The following is a 16453-nucleotide window of genomic DNA, read 5'->3' as shown; positions in this document are numbered from 1 at the left end:
GCGAGCCTACCAGCCCTGGGGAGAAAATTCCCTGAGGCAGGGGAGTGCTGCTCCACAGCTCGGTCAGATTCCTCACCAATATCTTCCCCTCCTGCCGTCTGAATTGCTCACATTTCTTTCTCTCCTCTCTTTATTCTGGTATGGAGGGAAGCGTCCCACTTTCACATTCTTCACTTCTAGTTTTTAATGATGTTCTCGTTGTAATTAGAAAGTGGCTCTGTTGTTTATCCTGGTCTCTTTGCCAACATCTGTTTGTCTTTTGGTCACCCAGTAAATTCTTCATCCTAGCTTCGGACGAGTCCCTCCTTTACCTCCTCGTTTTTCTTCTCTCTCCCCGGAGGATTTTGGTCTGCTGCACTGTGGATGATTCCTCACATCCTCACATTCCTCACATCCATGGACAAGTAGTTTCTGTGTAGCTATGATGGTAGAGTGACATTGGGAAGTCAGAGCACAGGCACTGTCTCTGTGTTCACCTCTCAAGTGCCAGGTGAATGTATGGGCAGGATACTCTCGGGTCTGCCCGTTGCACACTCCTCCAGGAAGAAGTCTGTCTCTCAGGCATGCACAGCCCTAGGGCCAGGATAGCAGAACCCTGAGGTCATCCAGAGCCTTGGGGCTCTACTCTGACAGTAGAAGTCTCAACAACAACTGTCAGCGTCCAAACACAATGTTGACATGGCTCAGGCCACCTCCCTTGGTATCCCAGTCAAAGGGTGACTGACACCTCCTGGGAGAGCCATCAATATGAGTCCCAGATGGGTTCCTGTCAGGTTGGCTTCAAACCCAAGAGTGAGTTTGTCTACTCAGGAGTACAGGGGGATCCCCTCAGAGTGGCCATGTAACTGCAGAGGTGACAGGGACTGGGAAGAGCTGTCAGCTCCAAACAGCTCAGACTTGCATGCTCCTTTCTGATCCCAGGGCAGAGCAGCAGCTTGCCTCAGGGGGGTGTGCAGACAAGAGTCCGGATCATTTGTAGATCTTCACTCTTCATATTGATGCACTTTGGTGTCTCACCTCAGAGGTGCCAGAAACACTTCCTGACACTGTTTCTTGCAGGACCTTGGTGGTTTCAACAGCTGCTTCCAAATGATGATGGTAGTGATCAGGCCCAGTTTTGCATAACTTGTGAGCCAAAATAATAGCTGGTATTAGCCCTGAAGTGGTTTTGATGGCTTGCTGGCTGTGGTGGTTTTCCAGATGGAGTCCAGCATCACCATGACTTGCATTGATGGGAAGTGGAACAAGCAGGTGACCTGCGAGCCTGTGGACTGTGGCATCCCAGACCAGTACCATGTCTACCCAGCCACCTTCAACTGCAGTGAGGGGACCACCTTTGGCAAGAAATGCTCCTTCACTTGCCGACCTCCTGCTCTTCTGAAAGGTATTGGAGGGTGCCTGTGCAGTGACCTGGGTGTATGCACAGCTAACACAAACTGTTCCTGGTAATGTATGTTACTGTTGCTGTTGTTTTAGAATTATTCATGATATTTTAAGTATGAAAAATTATGAGACTCTGTGGGAAGGTTTATTTATATTAGAAGGCAAGTTCCTTTGCATCTCTCTATTACCTTCCTTTGACCTTTCCTTGATCACGGCTGGCCAAGCAGTAATGACAGTGAATATTGCTTCCATACAACCAAAACATGGAAAAGTCATGGGGATAAATCAAATGGAACTTTCTCATCTCCTTTCCCATGCCTTTGCTGTTTTCTGTGTCTCTCTCCCTTCTATGTCTCATCCATGTGTGTGGAAAGGCAGAAGACTGAAAAGTCCCAAGTCCCAGTGGCACAGTCCTCCCATCTTTGTTTTTCCTAATCCATCTAACCCCTCTTTCCTTTTCCACACTCATCTTGCTCTACCTCTGACCTTTCTCTCCTCTTATTTGGGATTTTCTACTTTTTTTTTTTTCTCTTTCTTAAAAATAACACACTGTGTTGCCTTCTTTCCTTCTCTCCCTCATCTTCTTCCCTGCTGCTTTTCTGCTAGCATCCCCATCATCATCTCAGCACCCTCAGCTCTTCTGCTCACTGGCACATTACCCTTTTTGCTCTGGTCCTCAGGAAACGAGAACAGATATCATTGTTAATTTGAAGGAACATTAGAGCCAAATTAACTCATCATCTTGCAGAGCAGTAATCTTAACTGGTGTTGTCAACTCAGGTACAAATATTGTACAAAAGGCTTTTTGTGTGTGTGCCTGTGGTATCACCTTTTCTACTAGGATTCCTTGCAAACCTCAGAAGAGGTATGGGAAGCATTTTTCCTTTCAGTCAAAGGATAGGTTGATTTCTTCATCAGTACCCAAATTGCCTAATTCTTTTAACTCTGACTTAGGAGGGTAACCACAAGCAAGACTACTCAAAGGGGAGATTGTAATCAAAGAATTCCCTTTTTCTCAGAAGGCCATCTTCCACAAGAGGTGTTCTTGCATTGAAAATGCCTGGAATGTTCTTTGAGGGGGTGGTGAAAACAGCGGTACTTACTCATCGTGACCAACAAGACCTTCACCTGATAACTCCATGGGGGGAGCTGGGGGAAATGACAACCAACTCCCAGGTCAGGGCTGCAACTGGGGTGTGCAGTATCACTTCAGTTTTGTCCAGATACATTGTGAGCTGGGAGGTAAAGGCACCATTTGGTGTGCAGCCATCGGTGATGACTAATAGATGTTGCCTCCAAGCTTCTGGAGAATGGCGTTCGGATGACTCATGCCTAATTCAATCACTGACGTCATGACAGCCACTGTTGGTAATGTCACAGCTTATCAGTTTGCAGTGGCAAGTATGATATCACCATGGCTGGTCTGCAGAGCTGCTGCATGAGTCAGAGCAGGACAGCATGCTGGTGCTCTAGAAAGGAGCTGCCTTCTGCACCGAATACCTCTGCAATCATCTGCAGTTGGGCAGGGGGGAGAGAAAGCCGGAGCTGATTTAATGTGACTTCTCTTACCTTTGTGGGCAGGGCAGGAGGGCTCCTCCACATACCTTCCTGAGCCCTCCAGAGCCTTTTGTTTTCTTCATTTTTGAATTCCAGCCTCATGCCCTGGCTTTCTTCCTTCCCTCTCAGAGAGATGGCATTGCTCTGGGGTTAGCAGTTTGTCAGTATTATTTTGGATAACTCTGAGCTTGGCTTGCTGTTGAAAATATGCCTTGTGGGCTGAGAAGAGTTCCTGCAGCAATGCTGGGGGATTTCAATGGAGTATTAGGGATTTTTGAAGGGTTAGTGGCTCACAGCTGTGCTTTGTTTCTTAGGAAAAGCTTATTCCTTTTCAACATACAGTATAAAATAACAAAGCATGTAAAATACACTGAGACTAGGCTACTTTTAGCTTAACCTTCTGAAATCAAGTAGGTCATAGCAGAGGCAAATAGATCTATTGCACCTTTTACCTTTGAGGTGCTGGCCAAGAAAGCTTCCCGAGAAAAATGAGTCTCTAATGAGTATTATGAATCGTATTTATCACGGTAGTCCCCAAGGACTGAGAGTCCCCAGCTGAGAATGGCTCCTCATTGTGCTGGAGTAGTGACTCTAATACTAACAGATGCTGCTCCAAAAGGCTCAAAATTGAAATAAAAAGGACAGATTCAGGGAAGAGATAGAGCACAGAAACAGAGTGAAGAATGTAATGGCACCAAACCGTCTGTTAATGGCACGGCTTTGGAGAGGAGGGGGTTGATGTATGAAGCAAGCTTCCTTTCAGAGAAGAACAAACCAAGGAAGAGAAATACAAAAGAGTACAAAGCCAGTGTGTTTTCCCTGTGCTCTAGCATCTCCTGAAATAAGCACTGTCTGCCTGTCAGCTGAAAGCAGTCTCTCGAATGCCATCATCTAGAAAGAGAAAACGCATAGGACATCCACAGCTGAATTTGTCAAAGCAGCTGGGGTGGGGTTTGGTATATGCTGGGTTTGTTGGCAGAGAAGCAGCCCTGCTGAACATTGTTAACTTTGCTCACTGTTCTGCTCAGGAAACAACAGCAACTTGACCTGCATGGAGGATGGGCTGTGGTCCTTCCCAGAGGCCCTGTGTGAGCTGATGTGTCGAGCACCCTCCGTCGTCCCCAACGCAGATCTCCAGACTACTCGCTGCCGAGAAGATAAGCACAAAGTGGGCTCCTTCTGCAAGTACAAATGCAAACCAGGTTACCACGTCCCTGGATCCTCCAGAAAAGCAAGGAAGTACGTGAAAGAGTGCTGCTATGAGTCAGTGTGATTCAGAAAGCCAGGAGTTAAAATGATTGTGGGAAAGGGATGGGCTGTTTATAACAAACCATGTGCTGTGAGGAATATCGCTGAGCAATTCCTTCACGCAGATGGCTGTGCAGTTTCAAGGGGATTTAAGCACCTTTAGCTCATTTAGGCTTCTTTGAAAATGCTCAAAACCAGACCTTGCCTCAGAAATACCCCTTTGATATGCAGCCTGGGGAGTCCCCTTTGAAACTCTGCAGGAAAGGGTTAGTGCTATCATATACTTCTGACTCTGCACAAACCCACTTCAAACCAGCCACAGCCCACAAGCCTGGGAAGCAGAGGTTTTGGGAGATGTGTCCAAGGCCAGAAGAGAAGTTTAGGCTGGGCATCTCACTGTTGGCTTTGCAAACAGTCATTATTTTTGCTCAGAGACCTCATGACGCAGATTCACAACTTGTTCCCCAAGTGTTAAAAGCTGAAGCACACCCTTCCCCTGCAACCTGCTAGCAAGAGCTGGGGGGACTTTAGAAGCTCTTGGCTGACTCAGCCACTCACTAAGCAGTCTTGTTCTTTCCTGCACAACAAGGCGAGCCTTTAAGATCCAGTGCACGCAGGACGGCACGTGGCTGCCGGGCGCTTGTGTGCCTGTTACCTGCGACCCTCCACCCTCCAAGTTCCACGGCCTCTACCAGTGCTCCAATGGCTTCCAGTTCAACAGTGAGTGCCGCATCAAGTGTGAAGATGATGACAGCCAGTCGGTGAGTCTCTCTCCTCCAAATTCTCTCAGCCCATGCTAGCGTGATTTCATCATGTATTTCCCTAAGGACCCTGATCCAGAGAAGGGCCACGAGGATGATCAGAGGGCTGGAGCACCTCTCCTGTGAAGACAAACTGAGAGAGTTGGGGAGAAGAGAAGGCTGCCAGAAGACCTTATTGTGGCCTTCCAGTATCTCAAGGGGGCCTACAAGAAAGCTGGTGAGGGACTTCTTAGGGTGTCAGGTAAGGATAGGACTAGGGGGAATACAACAAAAATAGAAATGGGTAGATTCAGATTGGATGTTAGGAAGAAATTCTTCACCATGAGGGTGGTGAGACACTGGAAAAGGTTGCCCAGGGAGGTGGTAGAAGCTTCATCCCTGGAGGTTTTTAAGGCCAAGCTGGATGTAGCCCTGAGCAACCTGATGTGAGGTGTCCCTGCCCATGGCTGAGGGGTTGGAACTGGATGATACCACTGAGGGTTTCTGAAACCAGAGACAGAGAGATAGAGAAGGCAACACTCAAGTGAAGCAGAGGAGGAAAGCTACTATGAACAGCCTGGAAATGTTATTTCTATGACAGCAGCAATAGTGCTATTACCCATTGAGGACTAGCAGTGAGTTTCCAGAAAACAAGTGGTAAAAGATTCTTCCTCATTGGCTCTATGATCTAGCTAGAAAATGAAGAGCAATGAAGAGAAGTAAGCAGGATGTGAGTTACCTGCCCTTGTCCTGTTGGTTCATTCCACATTACCTTCCTTTTCTGTCCTATTCTTTCTCATTATATGTATGTGTGCCATACAATAATTTGACTTTAGAGCATTACAACTATTCAGGTGAACAGTCTCTAAACTTTCCTGTCTGGCTGGCTGTGAAGGTGTCTTTTGACATCAGGGATCAGATCCTCACCTAGCAGAAATCAGCCTGTTGCCTTAGATTTCCTAGGATCTGTGTTCACTGATATGTGAAGGTCTAGCATGTAGTATCTTGTTTGAAATGCTTAGTTTTCCTCATTAGAGGTAAATGTAGTGTGTAGAATAAGAAACTTCTCCCAGAAGTGCTGCTGCTGCTTAGTACCCCTGGGAAGAGAAAGTGGGAGTGTAGATGTTGCTGCTACCACACGCACTGCAGGGTGCAGAGAGTGCTCTCTTGAAGGTCATTTAATATCATTCCAGATTCTCAGAACATATTAAAAAGGCAACAACCCTGCATCTAGGGCCAGTGATCTGAGACACCTCTGATACCTGCTCCAAATGTTAAAAGCCAATTGCTGCCCTATTCCCTGCCTTGCTGACCTGGCCTCTTCATAGGGGTGACAGGCAGAGCCTCATCAGGGCACCAGGAAAAGGTTTCCTTGTGTAAGTCTTAGGTCTTATAGGAGGTTATGAGCCTTGTGAAATGAGAAGTTGCATGTGTGGGTGCAGTTCATGTGGGAGCCCTGGGAGAAGGCAGCTGTGGCTTTGTACATCTACCAGCAAAGCTGGCAAAGAGTCTGGAGAACAGGTCTTGTGAGGAGTGGCTGATGGAACTTGGTCAGCCTGGAGGAAAGGAGGTTCAAGGCAGGCTTCACCCTCTACAACTCCCTGAAAGGAGTCTCTCCTCCCAAGGAACAAGTGATAGGACAAAAAAAATCAGCCTTGAGTTGTTCCAGGGAAGATTTAGGTTGGACATTAAGAAAAATATCTTCCCTAGAAGTGTTGGTAAGCTCTGGAACAGGCTGTGCAGGGTAGTGGTAGAGTCCCCATCCCTGGAGATGTGTAGATGTGGTGCCGAGGGACATGGGTTGGTGGTGACCTGGCAGTGCTGGGTTAATGGTTGAAATTGATGATCTTAAAGGTCTCTTCCAACCAAAACTATTCTACAACACTCTTTGACCACTTGCTCAGACTGATTAGTGTGTCTGGAGACATGTACCATTGCTGCCAGTGCCAGGAAACTGGGGCCATCAGAGTGATGGCAACTGGTGTGGTGGGTTTGTTTGTTTTCAGATGAGCTGGATGTGAAGAGGAGCAAGCAGGGGAGTCAGGGTTACAGCAATAGTGAAGTGAGTTCTGGGAAGTGAGAGGTACACCTATGTCTCCATTCACTGTAAAGAAGAGTGCAGTGACTGTTGAGCTGCAAAAGCACCTTGAGCAAAGCAGCAGATAACATCTTGAGAAAGAGATTTACAGAGAAAGGTATTTCCAGATATCCCAGAAAATAGACTACAGAAAAAGAAAGAGGACTCCTGGCATAAGCCAGAACCACCTGAGAGGTGTTAATTATTTAAGGATTAAACCCCACTAAGTCTCTCTCAGCTATATAAGGTGATAATACACGTTGCATCCAGGCAAGAAACCCAGCAGGGATTTTCACAAGAGATTTTGCAGGTCAGGGAGTGATGGACAGTATGTTACTATAGCAATGGATATCCTGGGATCTCTGAGTATGTTGCAAAAACAGTGCAATAGTATCCTCAAGCACAGCCAGCTCCAGGAACATTAATCAGGTTTCATGGCTCACCTTTAATAATTGAGCTTGAACCCTGGCATGCAAATTGCCATGGAAATGCACCACAGTTGCTAAAGCAGCAAATTGTGCTCAATTATCACTTAGCCATCCCTTCCTTAGTTTGTCACTGGGCTGAAGGATCATTACTCAGATGTACATATGGCATCTCTTAATCACTAGGAACAGGATGGTCATTTGAGCCAACACCTCCCCTGGCACCCAGAGCAAGGGTCTTCCATTTCTCAGTATTGTGCACAAATCATATGAACAGTCAGATCTAAATGAATCAGTCTCTGCCAAACTGGCCCTTAGGTGAGAGTCACCAAGCTGGATCACACTCTGAGTCCATCTGGTCCATTAGCCTTTCATATGATTTCCTTATTACTTCTGGCAATGGCCAGATGTCTAGAGAAGGGGAAGCAGGTCCCACGCAGTAGTCTGGTGATATGACCACTTTGCATCTCACTGAATGTTGTGTTCATCCACAAAGCTGAGTGAAAAATAACCATTAGGCTATTAAGGGCACGACTAACACTGAAGGATGCACAGTCTTCCACACCAGTACCAGGGGCTTGTGTGGGCCATAGGATCATAGAATGGCTTGAGTTGGAAGAGACCTTAAAGATCATCTAGTTCCACCCTCACTGCCATGGGAAGGGACACTTCCCACTAGATGTGGTTACTCAAAGCCTCATCCAACCTGATCTTAAATATTTCCAGGGATGAGGCATCCACAACTTCTCTGGGCAACCCATTCCAGTGTCTCACCGTCCTCACAGTACCGATCCCTGTACTACAGCTGGTGTGGGTCATGAAGGAGAGCTCCTGAGGAAAGTTCAGCAGCTCTGCTGGAGTCCCAGCATAGCCCACACACTAATGGATGCCCAGTGATAGCCAGCACAGTCTCCAAGAGCAGGGCGGGTTAGATGGCAGGCAGCATGCCTGGCACGTAAAACTGGTGAGGAGAACCAGAGATCCTTCATGGTTCTCCCACCCAGTGTGGTCCTTGTGGGAGATTTGGAGCCCAGCCACACCAGACACCCTCCTGTTGAATGTCCCACATTACCCCACAGCAGTTAGGCTCACAGATCCTGCAGAACAGCTTGTGCAGAAATCCCCAATGCCATGAGATAGATCTGACAAAAGATTGCCTGTGCACTCCTTTGTTGTTTCTAAAGGGCATGATATTTCCCCTCGGACTTTGGTATTCATTCTCCAACATCATACAGAGAACCTCTTCTATAAGAGAAATGTCATATTCTATTCCTTGCCCATTCCCACACCAGAGGGTGCTTTTTTCCCCTCCTTTCCACCTGCCTCTGTGTGTGCCTGTCTCAGCCTCTTCACTTGCTGTCACTCAAGGCAGCCAAGCTCCAAAGAGCACGTTCTGCCCTGCTAAGCATCCCTGCTCATGTCCTGTTTTCCTTCCTCCTTCAGACAGCCATTGGGAATTCTTTCTTTTTTGAGACAAAGATGATGCAACTGGTTAGAAAATGGGAAGAGGAAAAAGGTTGCCTGCACGCAACACAAACCTCTCTGCAACAACAAAGAAGGCAAATGGGGTGAAAGCACCTTTATTGCTACTGGAGGGGGTCTGGTTTGAGGTAGAAACCTTCCAAGGGCCTCAGAAAACCACTGCCTTGAAGAGAAGAGGCATATGTGTGTGTTTGTGTGCAATGCAGGTTGCCTATTTTTTTATTATTCTTCAGAAGAAAACTCCTTGCTCCCCAGCGCTGGCAGTTTCAACCAGGACTAGCAGTCCCAACCAGGGCTGACGGTCCCAACCCGGGCTAGCAGCAGCAGCCCCAACCAGGGCTGGCAGTCCCAACCAGGGCTGGCAGTCCCAACTGGAAGCTCCTCCAGCTCCAGAAGAACTTTACTCAGCTCTGCCCACTTCTCACTTCTCAGCCTGTCCTTGCTGTTGTTTTGATGACCATCCTCCTGCTCTCCTGCTGTCATTCCAGGGCCGAGGCAGCAATGTGATTCACTGCAGGAAGGATGGCACCTGGAGCGGCTCCTTTCACCTCTGCCGGGAGATGCAGGGTCAGTGCACGCTGCCCACACAGCTCAACAGCCACCTGAAGCTGCAGTGTGCCGGCGGCTATGGAATAGGTGTGTGGGCATCAGCCTGGGCCTCTGCCATGGGGTGCACCTTGGGTGGGAATGGGGAGTAGTGGGACAGGAGATGAGGGAAAGGATGGGAATGAGAGGAAGGAGGGAAGTAGCCTGCAGTCCTTGAAGTCACCTTCTCCTATAGACCTGTTTGCCTGAGTACAAGGCTGATGCAGGAGGCTTTTCAGGGAACTGCTTTTAGGAAGCATGAAGCTTTGAGAGACATCATCTAACATGCTCTCTGCCTGCTCCTCTCTGCACTTCCAGTTTCATCGTGTCTCATCTTGGCCAACTGGTTTTAATGGGCAGCCAGCACACCAGACTACACCAGAGACATATCCAGACTTGCAAATACCTGCATTTGCTCTTGCAAATTTGCTCTTGCACTTTGGCCATGTCACTCACACTCACACACACACACACACACTTCAGAAGCTGAAAGGCAGGAAGCTGGCAGGGAAGCACAGCACCAGGATAATTCAGGTCTCTCCTGAAGGAATATGAGACCAACTGAGCATCCCCTTTGGTATGACAGATGTTTAGGAGGTGTTGTAAAGATCTTCTTTCCCTCTTCTTTCTGGGCTTCCTGGTCACTCTGCAAGGGATGATGACTGCCTTCACTCAGCTTTGTTTTGTGTCACCTAGGCAGAAGGAGGGACAGACTACACACTGAGTTGTCTGCTCTATATAGTGTTTTCAGCCCCCGTTTTTGAGGTCTCCCTGCTGCAAGGGCTGCAAGGGTCTCCTGTAGCAGGAGCTGCACTGGTTACAGCCCACACAGACCTGTGAGGCCCCTTCCTGCAGCCCCACTCCCAGGCCCTGCCAGCCCCCTCCTCCCTTCGCCCGTCCCTTTGAACTTGGAGAAATTTCCTCCTTGCGCGGGTCCCTTATTATATCGCAGCCCTGCGAGGGACCGCGAGCCTCCTTGTGTTCCCTCCCCGGAGAGCAGAACACGACCTGGATGAGATCACCGCTCTGTAATGATGCCAATTACAGATCATATATCAAAACAATTCCCACCCTCTCCTTCCCCTAAGCGTGAACAGCGTGGTGGAGAGCGAGAGGCGAGCAGGCTGCGGTGACTCTTATTGTGGCACGGAGTTTTACCCTTGAGAAGAGGTTACCTCCTGGCCCAACCAGGGCTTAACAAGGAGAGGAATACCAACTCCTGGTTTGGAGGGGAGCATCTCAGTGCTGGAAGCAGGAGGGTCTGCAGCTGTCCGCGTAGTAGGCGCCTGCCAGCCCGTGGTCCTCTCCTGGCCCTCCCAGGATGACTGTCAGCAGGTGTTGATCCCAGATGTAAGGTCTGATGGGCCTGTTTCTGGGGTGGGACCACACAGCCATCATGGAGGTGAGGAACTCATGGACCAGGTCCTCCATGAGAATGTGGCTCTTGCCAGAGAGGGAGGAAGAGCTCAGAGAGGGCACAGCAGCCATTGGCTCTTATCCTCAGCAGATGGAGACATACCACAGACTTTGTTAGGCTCACCCAGCACCACCTTTCAGGATCAAGCTGTTGGGGTTTTCTTCTCTTCTTTGTGTTTTTAGAAGCCTGATAGCTGTCCTTCTGAGAAGGAGCTCTCCTGACACTCACTCACAGTGGGGCTAGTGTCAATGTGCCTCACCCAGCAGGTCTGTGGAGCCACTGCCATGTGTAGTGGGAAAGCAGAATGAACCCCAAGCTCTCCCTGCCTTGTCGGCTCAACACCCCAGGTCTGCTTTACTCCTGCTGGCTCCTCCATGTGGGAAGGCAGAAGCAGGTGGGAAAAATAATAGCATCCAGTCATGGTCACCATGAATCCCACACACCTTCGGTAATTCCTCAGACACCTAATCTGCCCTTCCAGGCTGAGGTGTGTGTTGAGCCAAAGGTTCAAGCTCTCCAAACCAGTGCAGAGATTAATTCCTCCCCTAGTGCTGACTGGAGTGCAGAAATCCTAATGACATGTTTGCAGCAGCTGTGCCATTCAAGAGTGATTTTCCAGGGGGGAAATGGTAATGGTCCAACACACTGGGGCTTACGGTTGTGTCACTACAGGGCTCTGGGATATTGCTGCAGAGTAGCGCAGCATGTTTTAATAAAGAAAGGACAGGATTCCCACTGGGCATGACAGTTAATCAGAGAAAAAGCAGGTTTATGTGTGAACAAAGCCATCATTACCTCTCTGCGTACTTCGCATCGGCTCTGGGACTTAGGTGATAGCTCGACTGCAACATCATTAGTCTTGGTCACCCTCCAATAGATTATTATTGAAGGTCTGTAAATGGGGCAGATCAAATGGCAGGTTTTGGTCGTGTCATAGGTAAGCTGAATTCGACAGCCTCTGCTAAATCAGTCCCCCTGCTTGAAAGAGGAGGTGAAATGAGAAAACCTTTGCATTTCCTCGGTGATCTGAAAGCACAAAACCTGACCCCCTTCTTGCAGTGAATAGCCAGAGGAATACCTGGAAATGCAGCTGGTACAAAAAGGCCCCGGAATATCTTGCCACCCCCACCAGCTCCTGCCGAGAGGCAGGGTTGTACTCAGCAGTTGATGTGTGCCTAGAAGATATGTGATAGTTATGGTTGACTGCTAATTGCAATTTAGGAAAAACGAGCCCTAATCCTGTCCTTCAGCTGGAAGGATGTTGAAAGGGTCAGAAGCTGCTTGCTTTATCCTTTAGCTTTATCCTCTCTTCGTGCAGGCACAGAGTGTACCACCTCATGTCTGGATCACAGTCACGAGCCCATCCTCCTGCGCATCAACGAGACCGTGCAAGACATCCAGCACTGGATGAACCCTCAGAGAGTGAAGGTCAGTGCCTGATGAGTTCACTGACTGTATCCCCTGTGTCTGTATGTTCAGTGAGTGAACAGCCTTACCCCTGTTTTTTTCACTGAGGGGCTATGTGAGGAGTTCTGCCCTTTAGGAGAGAATTCCTGACTTTTGTGGTCTCTTTGCATGTTCTCGTATTGTGGTGACTTTCTCTCCAAGTGGTTTTCCCTCTGTGGCTTCCCAGTGAAAGTCAGTTCAAGGCAAAAGCCCCAGATTAGTGGGTTCAGATCCACCCTGAACCTCAGTGGGTCTGATCTGGAAATGTGGTTAATTACTTAGGAAGATGTGATGGACAGTGAGGGAAAGGGCACTGGCCAGGCTTTATTTTCTTCCTCCTGTTCAGGGTTTTACATTCTTTGGGTGTCAGGGATGGATTTTTCAGCACTGCTTTTGGATGAGAAAAGAAGCTGATACAGAGGGTATTTCATTTCCCAAACGAGCAGAGCTGGCTGAGTCCTCCCCCCGCCCCTTCACCCGCATGCAAGAGATGCCAGCTCAGCACAGCCCCTTCCAGAGGTCACCACTTCTTCCTCCTGCCTGCTGCAAACACACAGGCAACATTAACCACTCATACAACTCTGTCTTGGGTGTTCTCCAGCCCTGATGGAGACATGCCTACCCATGTATATCACCTTGCACATGCACTCACCCCTGCACACACGTGCCACTCGCAGCACATAGCTGATGCGTTTCATGCCTATAGCTGGATACCTGTGGGAAATACTTGGGTGTCAATAGGAAACACTTGGATGTCAATGGGAAACACTTGGATACCAGTGGGAGACACTGGGGTGCCAATGGGAAACACTTGGATACCGGTGGGAGACACTTGGCCGCCAATAGGAAACACTTGGGTACCAGTGGGAAACACACTCACTTACCTCTTTCTGAAAACCCTCATTCTTACATGGCTGCACAAATGTGTCCTCCTGCCTAGGAGTAACAAAACATGTGTAACCAGGTCCTTGTGCCTATGTAGTGTTTCTGCAGGGCTGTAGATGTTGATCTGGTGCATTTCAGGATGTGGTTTTATGGCCATGGTGGTGTTAGGTGGTATTAGGTGGCCATTGGACTCATTGATCCTAGAGGTCTTTTCCAACTGAAACTATTCTATGATTCTCTGTTGGAAGATGCTGGCACATCACATGTCATCGGGGTGCAGGTTGCTGGTGAAGCTGGTGCAAACACTGCTGCCTTTTACATACTTGGCTCTGGCTTTGCTGGAGTCTGTTTTACACACTTGAACTCCATTTAGGAGGAGAACAAGCAGCCAACACAGCCCCAGCATGTCCTGAGCAGCTTTGACAGTCTATTTGATTCTCTACATGCCTAAATGTGTACCAAGGGTTTGAGATTCTTGCAGTCTGGCTTTGGCTGTGGATAGAGAGCTGCTCCCCAAATCTCCACCACTTTATGCTTCCCTGTAATACATGGAGCAGGGGTGGAGAATCTATGTCCAGAAAACATGGACCAGCCCACAGTGTCCTTCCCAGCTTCCCATTCACCCCAGACACCAAGATTATATTACTGCCTAAGCCTTGGCTTTGCCAAGTTTCTGGCATGAGACATAAAGAAAAGCCCTATCTCTGTATTAGGGACCATTTCTCACTGGCCCTTTCCCAAGTGCTCAGCTTTAAAGTGGTTTTGTAATTCATGGTGAAATAAAGTGACAGCTTCCCTCCCGTCCTCTGCTGTGCTCCTTCTTTTATTGATGTGGGTACACAGAGGGAGCTGTAACAAGTTTTATACCTGCAGGTCTCTGGAGGGCTCATTAGGCAGCAGGGAAAACAGGGTAGTAAAGGGGGAGATGAGGGAAGTGAAGGATGGAGGAGAAATCTTGGCTTCCAAGAGTGCAATGGTAAATAAGACCATTCTTTGTTTTCACCCCAGTGGTGAGGATCTTGCAAGAGCTTTCAGCTGTGAGCAGATATGTTTGACCCCACAAACACTGTGTAACTGGAGAGTGAAATTTGGGCTTGAAAACTTGTGTTGGGAGATCTGGGGAGTCTTTAGGAGGCCAGCAGGATGATGCTGAGACATGCTGGAGGGGATGTATTTGGTAGCTGTAAAACATCCATCTTATTCAACTCTCCAGATAAGGGGATGTCAGCCCCAGGGAGCCGTGCCTTGTGGGGTGCCACTGGGGGCAACGCTGCTGCTGGTGGGAATGGGGAAACACTGGAGAGATGGGACTGGGAGTGCCTCAGGGGAAGGTCCCCATGGCAATGTGTTGTGTATCATTAATAATACGTGTCTCTGTTTATGGTCAGTGACAGCTTGCTGCTGTGCCATACGGGGAAAGGGAGCAGCTGGTTGCATTTACACGGCGAAGTCTTTGTGGATCTCCAAGTACTTGAATGACGCAAAGGAAACACTTTTAGTTACTTAATTCCAGGCACAAGTAGTGTACAAATGAGCGCAGTATGAGAAGCAGATAAAGGCAGGACAGATCTCTGGAGCCTACCTTGGAGAGGACATGCACAGATAAAAGATAGGGAGAGCCAGCAAGGGGAAAAAAACCAACAGAAAACCCAACAAAACAAAAAACCCCAGCCCACATATATTTGTTTGTAGCTGCTCAAGCAACAGCTGTTAGAGAAGCAAAGTGGGAAGAGGGAACCACCCTCCTCTGGGGGTTGTTTAGAGCAGAGCTGTGCAAAGCACTTGGGGTTGGTTTTTTTTCAGTTTGCTGGGAGTTCTGTCACATTGAGAATAAAAAAAAAAGGGGTAAAAAAGTTTCCTCCTAATCAAAATGACTTTGCTGCTGTTGTTGTGATTGTTGGTGAAGCAAAACAACCTGCAGAAAACAACGTGTTGGTTTGAACCTAACAGAGAGTTTCATCTCCAAGGATGCTTTTAAAACTTTTTGTTTAATGAAAATGAAAAACAAAACAAACAACAACAACAAAAAAAACACAACCCCCAAACCAAAATAAACCACAAAAACCCAACAAACCAAACCCCACAACCCTAGAAATTAAACATCCTCTCAAAAGAACAACAGCAACAACAGCAACAGATAAGTCATGTTGAAAAGTGTCTAAATATTACTGTGTACTTCAGGACTGGTTTAGGCTGAGTTGCTTTGTTGGGTCTGGACCAGCTTGTTGACATCAGTGTAAGCTGGCAGCGTCTTCCAGATCAGCATTTTCAGCAGGGAAAAAAGAAACAAAAGCAGAACAACCCAAAAACAATTCACCTGGAATCTTCTGTGTGTCTGTGATCACAGCAACCATCCCTGTTCCCACCATTCCTCATTTCCCGTGCATGTGCAAGGGGCAGTGAGCTGTTGAAGACACCTCTAGATAGAGCTGCCAAGACTGACTCTGCGGGCAGTGGAGAGAAAAAAGTGAGATACCTCGGAAAGACAGCTTGACAGCAATTTCCCACTGACTGCAGAGACACAGGGCAGGCACCTAATTTCTTAGGTTGTCTGAATAGGAGTACTTGCCTTTGTGCTGAGCAGGGACAGGCTGAATGCAGCACTAAGACAAGGAGCAATGGTTTCAAACGAGAGCAGGGCAGATTTAGATTGGACATTAGAAAGAAGTTGTTTACTATGAGGGTGGTGGAACGCTGGAAGAGGTTGCCCAGGGAGATGGTGGAGGCTCCATCCCTGGAGACATCCAAGGTCAGGCTTGATGGGGCTCTAAGCAGCCTGATCTAGTTGGGGATATCCTTGCATGGGGGTTGGCCTAGATGACCTTTAAAGGTCCTGTCCAATGTGAGCCATTCTATGATTCTATGAATACTGTGCAAGCATGTGCATGCCTGGGATAGCCTGGAAAGGGCCAGCAAGCCTGGCTCTGCCTACCAGTGGGGATGGGGGTAGCCATGGCCCCTCTGCACACCTGGACACTGCCCTGCTGCCACCAGTGTATTTTCCCACAGCCATTGCAAGCCCTGGAAGTTTGGATGTCCATTGGTAATTAATAGGAGTTCTCTTTAAATATTCCTCTATCCATTTGAGCTTTGAAGTTTTCTTCTTTCCTTTCCATTACCCTTTTCAGTGGGTGTGGGGCCTATTTTCCAGGCAGAGAAACTGAGTCATGAAGTGCTAAAATGTTTCACCGGTGCCATGTCTCCCTCC

At 48.2% G+C, this 16453-nt stretch overlaps 1 protein-coding gene across 1 annotated transcript in view; it reads left to right on the top strand.

The window, feature by feature from the left end:
* The window catches only part of PAPPA (pappalysin 1), a 205919-nt gene that overhangs the window by 166378 nt on the left and 23088 nt on the right, over positions 1-16453 (top strand). The window contains exons 15-19 of the mRNA XM_009907093.2: positions 1201-1384; positions 3969-4179; positions 4778-4949; positions 9401-9548; positions 12233-12342. Of these exons, the coding sequence (XP_009905395.2) occupies positions 1201-1384; positions 3969-4179; positions 4778-4949; positions 9401-9548; positions 12233-12342 (825 nt within the window). The remainder of the gene's footprint in view (positions 1-1200; positions 1385-3968; positions 4180-4777; positions 4950-9400; positions 9549-12232; positions 12343-16453) is intronic.

Source organism: Dryobates pubescens, chromosome 29 (assembly GCF_014839835.1).
Source record: "Dryobates pubescens isolate bDryPub1 chromosome 29, bDryPub1.pri, whole genome shotgun sequence".
NCBI lineage: Eukaryota > Metazoa > Chordata > Aves > Piciformes > Picidae > Dryobates > Dryobates pubescens.
The sequence above is the reverse complement of the archived record's forward strand: the minus strand, read 5'-3'. Positions and strand labels throughout refer to the sequence as shown.